Genomic DNA, 4,744 nt, shown 5'->3' with positions numbered 1-4,744 from the left:
GCGCTTATCAAGGAGCTCAGCTCTCTTTCTTCATCTCCTTGGGTGGACTGGTCTTGGCAGTGAGAATGATTTAGGTAACATCCTTCAGGATTCAAGGATGGACTAGATGGATTCTCAAGGTCCCTTTGTACCCTGCTTGTCCTGATAGGCAGAGAATGTCCAGGGTAGGTATGAGCCATAGTGCTTAACATGCCTTTTCCTTTCCTTCTGTCTTCTCTTTCCTTCTCCAAGTCCTGTGATCTCGCTCAGGCTGGTTATTGCATCCTCAAAAAATGTTCCTTCTCTAAGCCATTTAAATAAATACTACTATTGCTGTATTTTTATGTTCTCACAACATTTACAAGATAGAAGCATTGGACTTTTTTTCTTAAGGTTCTCCAATATCGACCCCTAGTCCATCTCCGCTACCTCGTACCCCAACCTCCACTCCGGTGCACATGAAGCAAGGCTCTGCTAGTTCAGTCATTAATAATCCGTATATTATTGTGGACAAGCCTGGACAGATGGTTGGAGCAGCAGCAGCCACAAGCACAGGTGTGTAGCGTGATCACAGAAGGCAGTGGCTTAGTCTTACCTATTCAAGTTTATTCTCCCTTTAAAATGATTAGTATAATAACAGTATTTCAGCTTGAGAAGATGGAAAAGTATTCAGCAAAGAAAGAGGGAGGTATTATTGGTTTGCACAGTTGGCTGGAGTAACATGGTTAAGGGTATCTCAGACTTTAACATAACTTCCTTTAGGAAACAGCACGTAGTGTAAGGCCAAATTGAATTCACAGATACTTCTTCAAAGAGAGCCTGTTCTTTGCAGGCAAAAAGGGAAGAGGAGGAAGTAATGTAGACTGTGATGCACAGAGATTTAAGCAGAAACAGTGCACGGGTGCTTGGGTGAGGACTGTATTGTGGATATGGGCAAAAAAGCATGGAGAGCTTGCAACAACTTGCAGATCAGTCTTAAGTTCCAGTGTACGGTGCTCTAGATGTGTTGAAGTGGTTGAGTAGACCCGGGTTGCCAGGATAACAGCTGTATTAGTTTCTGTTACTGCTCTCAACTTCTAGCTGGTCTGATTCCAGCTGGTTTGGATTCCTCTAACTGGATTCCCTTGGTGCTTCAGTGGTGACATAAGTCTAGGATCAGGGGGGGAGGACTGAACTGCAGGAGATGGGTGATGGGTATGGGAGTCAATTGGTAATCTTTGTGTCAGGACTGGAGGAAAGGTCACTCAAAACTCATTTATTTGTTGTGATTTGTGGCCAAGAACTGCTGTCTATTTAAAAACACACTTGTTTGTGTATGTGTGTGTGCTTACCCGCATCTCAGAAGGATGCCTATAGCCATGTGGTGAACTGCAGCATCCGTGTAACACACAAACCATTCACTGGGCATGGTTGGAAGGTGCAGTAATTCTTCTCCTAATAATGGTTCCTCCTTTTATCTGAGGGAATGCAGCTGTCATGTTCATTTTAACTTCATCACAGAGGGAATTGGTAAAGGGAGCATAGTCATAGCTGAATTTTTTAAAGTATGTTTTCGGGCTTTCTTGGTAACACTGAAGCCGTTTCAGCAATAGGGTTGGGGTTTTTTTGTTTGTTTGTTTGGGGGGGTTTCTGCCTTTTTTCTGTTTCTTTACTTCCAGCCTGACTGTCTACTCTGCATATGTGGTTTATCATGGTTTGGGTAACTTTTGTGTTCTCCTAGTAAAGATTTGTACGTGGAGGATAGGATCTGTAGATGCACCAGATGGTTTGGTTGTACGAGTCTTAATGCCACTAAAGGTGCAGTTTCCCACCACGTTAGTGTGATGTAAGTACAGACTGGCCTGGAAGAAACTGCCTGCTGCCTCTCCCTCCCCTGCGCTCCTGCCACTTCCCCCATATCCTGCACAAGTCAGATCAGGTCAGTGGCAGAGCAGAAGATCAATACCGTCCCCTCCCCAAATTGAGTTTTGTCAGATAGCCTCATCACCAGACCCCCCCCCGTATGAGGGAACAAGAACTGTTTTTTTTGGCAACAGCAGCCAGGCTGGATTGAGTGTAATGTAATATTACAAAGTCACAGATCATATTTAAAAAGAGGGGTGAGATCTGAAACTTCATGCTCTGTGAAAACCAGCCTTCCCAAACTCCATTATTGCGAGAAATGGCTGCTCATTTACTTCTAAATTTAAGTGCAGATTGTAGTACAACTGTATGAGAGACTATTACTGTGTTTTCATGTGTGTAATCCATGGCTTTGGCATCTCTTAAACTAACCAAACCAAACCAACAGCAGTAACAAAACTGCTGCTGAGCAACAGTGTTGTTTATGCGCTCTGATAATGTAGGGTAAGTTTACCACTGAACCTACATCCATCTCAGGGGGTCAGGAGAGTGCTGTGGCACATGCCTCTGTATGGTCATTTTGCAAGAGCAGTCTTCCGCAGACAGGAGCCTATGTCTTCATTCCCTATTTCTGTTTCTTCCTTTTCCCTACCTCACTCTGTCCCTTCCTCTTGTTACTCCTCACTTTGTCTCCCTCCTTTTCTGGCCTTCCTTTTCCCTCCCACTCCAGCTTCCTCCAAGCCTTACCCCATGCCAGTGTCCGAGGCTAGTGTAGGTTCAGAGGGCTTCTGGGCAGTGGAGGGCGTTACATCTGCAGCAGCAAGTTCTGACTGGCAGCTCATTTACTGTCCTAATTTCACATAGTCACACCTGTAGCTGATATCCTCAGTGTCCCAGGAACGTGCCTGACCGTTTGCTTGCATCAAACAGAGCTCTGAGTGGAGAGTACCTTCTCTGGGGCGTGGGTTCTGCAGGTGGAAATTCGGTAGTGGATCTGTTTTGTGCCTATGCCAACTCCCACTGACGTACCTCATGGAGAAGACAGTTGAAATGAAATGCCATGTTTCTTGTTAGAAGTGGTTTCATGTGTTCAGTGGCATCGCTCCCTGTTCCTCACTTGACATTTGCTTTATTTCCCGATACGCAGGGAGCCCAACCAGCAAACTGACCAGTGTTTGTCAGGCCTCTCATGGAACTGGATCTCCTGTATCAAAGACCCATGGGAGCAGTTTTGTCACCTCAGTTGTCAAGGTAATGTTCTCATTAGGTGCGTACTTTCCATTTAAAATCCAGCTTCCTATTAAATAAGGCTTTTTAGTATTATAAATTCTGCATTTCAGGCAAGTTCTTTTGGTTGTCATTTCATATGAAGGTTTACTGTGTCTAACAGATGGAGCCATGTGAGAACATGGTGGTTAAACAAGATGATAGTGTCACTTTGTGGAGCTCTAATTAGACTTGCCTACACCTCTGTTAAAGGCGCTGCTCTTTTGCTTTTCTACAAGGAAATCCATGGAGGGCATAGCTCTCAAAGTGTCTTATCTTTCAAAAAAGCTCTTCTGTAGCTGACTTTGATCTTCTTCACTTTGTTAGTGACAGTATGTGATTAAACCAGAGGTGCCTACCTCAAAACCTTCACTCCATTCATTATTTTTGTACAGCAGCTGCTCCTAGCAGCCTGAAAATAGCTCATTTAGTGGTTTTACAACTGACTGCATTTAGAAAAATGTTTGTGTAAACAGTGGAGTAACCAAATGTGTAAACGAACAGTGATAAATAGGGTTCATGCTTCTGATCTGCAAAGCCCAAAAGGTATGGAGCTGAACGGTCTCACATAAAATCTCTCCCACATCTTGTGCCAGGAAGGATATTTCTGGCAGGCAAGTGGCGTCAGTGAGGCTCTTTCTGAAAGCAGCTGATGGGTGTGCTGCTGGAAACAGGAGTGTTTCCCTGTCTCCAAGTCACAAGATAATTAATTCTGGATATAGTGGGGGGGCAGGTTTGCCAGTCAGCCTGCAGAGAGCAAATCACTTTACATTTGGAACTGAAATGCTTCCTATGTCTGTTAGGGAAAAACTGTTGAAGATTGCTGTCTGAAGCAATTAGTTTGGAGTAGCATTTTAAGTGTCAGGTGTGCAGCTAGCTATTCAGCTTTTAAAAGCCTGTCTGCTCAGATGGATTTCACTTAACTGTGTTGAAAACCATTCTTTAGTCTTTATTTTTCACTGATTTGGGACAGTTCTTTCTGAAAGGTTTTCAATGAGTCAAAGTAGGCACATGTCATTAGTAACAGTTGAGTTCTGGATTTCCAGGGCAAAGTTAAAAACTGAAGATATTTAAAAAAAAAAAAATAAAAATCATAGCTCTGTAAACAGAAATCTGTTTTGATTTATGTCTTCTGATTGGTGGAAAAGCTGTAATTTTATGATTTCTTTAAAGAGGAGGGAGTGTCTGATAGTTCAGTGTGATGTTACAGATTGTGCTTAACTCACCACTTTTCATCTCTTCACCATGTGCTAGTTTTCTCTGTATTTTTTTAATTACTTAAGGCTGTGTTCCTTCAGCCACTTTAAAATGACCGATATGCAGGCTGCTTTTGAGAGGACTGGTTATGCCTCTAGCCTTGTCTTCACACCTCCCCCTGTTTGCTACCAGTTGTGCAGCGATGTAGTGAACCAGAGCAGACAACCAATCTGTTTGAAAAAGAATCTGTTTTCAGCCATATCTGTCAGTACAAGGAAGACGGCAGGAGTAGTAGGTCAGAGTCTGAGGGCTTGCTTTCTGGTCATGATCCAACCCCAGGATGGGCCAAGTGATTGTGAAACCATGGCTTTGGAGTTCATATTGATTGTAAAAGAGTACAATTATTTTACTTAAACAAAACAGAACCATTAACAAACTTCCTCAAATGCATTTGACTTCT

The 4,744-nt window shown here is 43.2% G+C and overlaps 1 protein-coding gene across 1 annotated transcript in view; it reads left to right on the top strand.

Annotated features, from left to right (window-relative positions):
• The window catches only part of YEATS2 (YEATS domain containing 2), a gene marked incomplete at its 3' end in the record, with an annotated part of 34,457 nt that overhangs the window by 18,719 nt on the left and 10,994 nt on the right, over positions 1-4,744 (top strand). Inside the window, exons 11-12 of the mRNA XM_009319206.1 lie at positions 373-534; positions 2,969-3,072. Coding sequence (XP_009317481.1) covers positions 373-534; positions 2,969-3,072 — 266 coding nt within the window. The remainder of the gene's footprint in view (positions 1-372; positions 535-2,968; positions 3,073-4,744) is intronic.

This window comes from Pygoscelis adeliae, unplaced genomic scaffold (genome assembly GCF_000699105.1).
Source record: "Pygoscelis adeliae isolate BGI_AS28 unplaced genomic scaffold, ASM69910v1 Scaffold30, whole genome shotgun sequence".
NCBI lineage: Eukaryota > Metazoa > Chordata > Aves > Sphenisciformes > Spheniscidae > Pygoscelis > Pygoscelis adeliae.
This window is presented reverse-complemented; position numbering and strand designations above follow the sequence as displayed.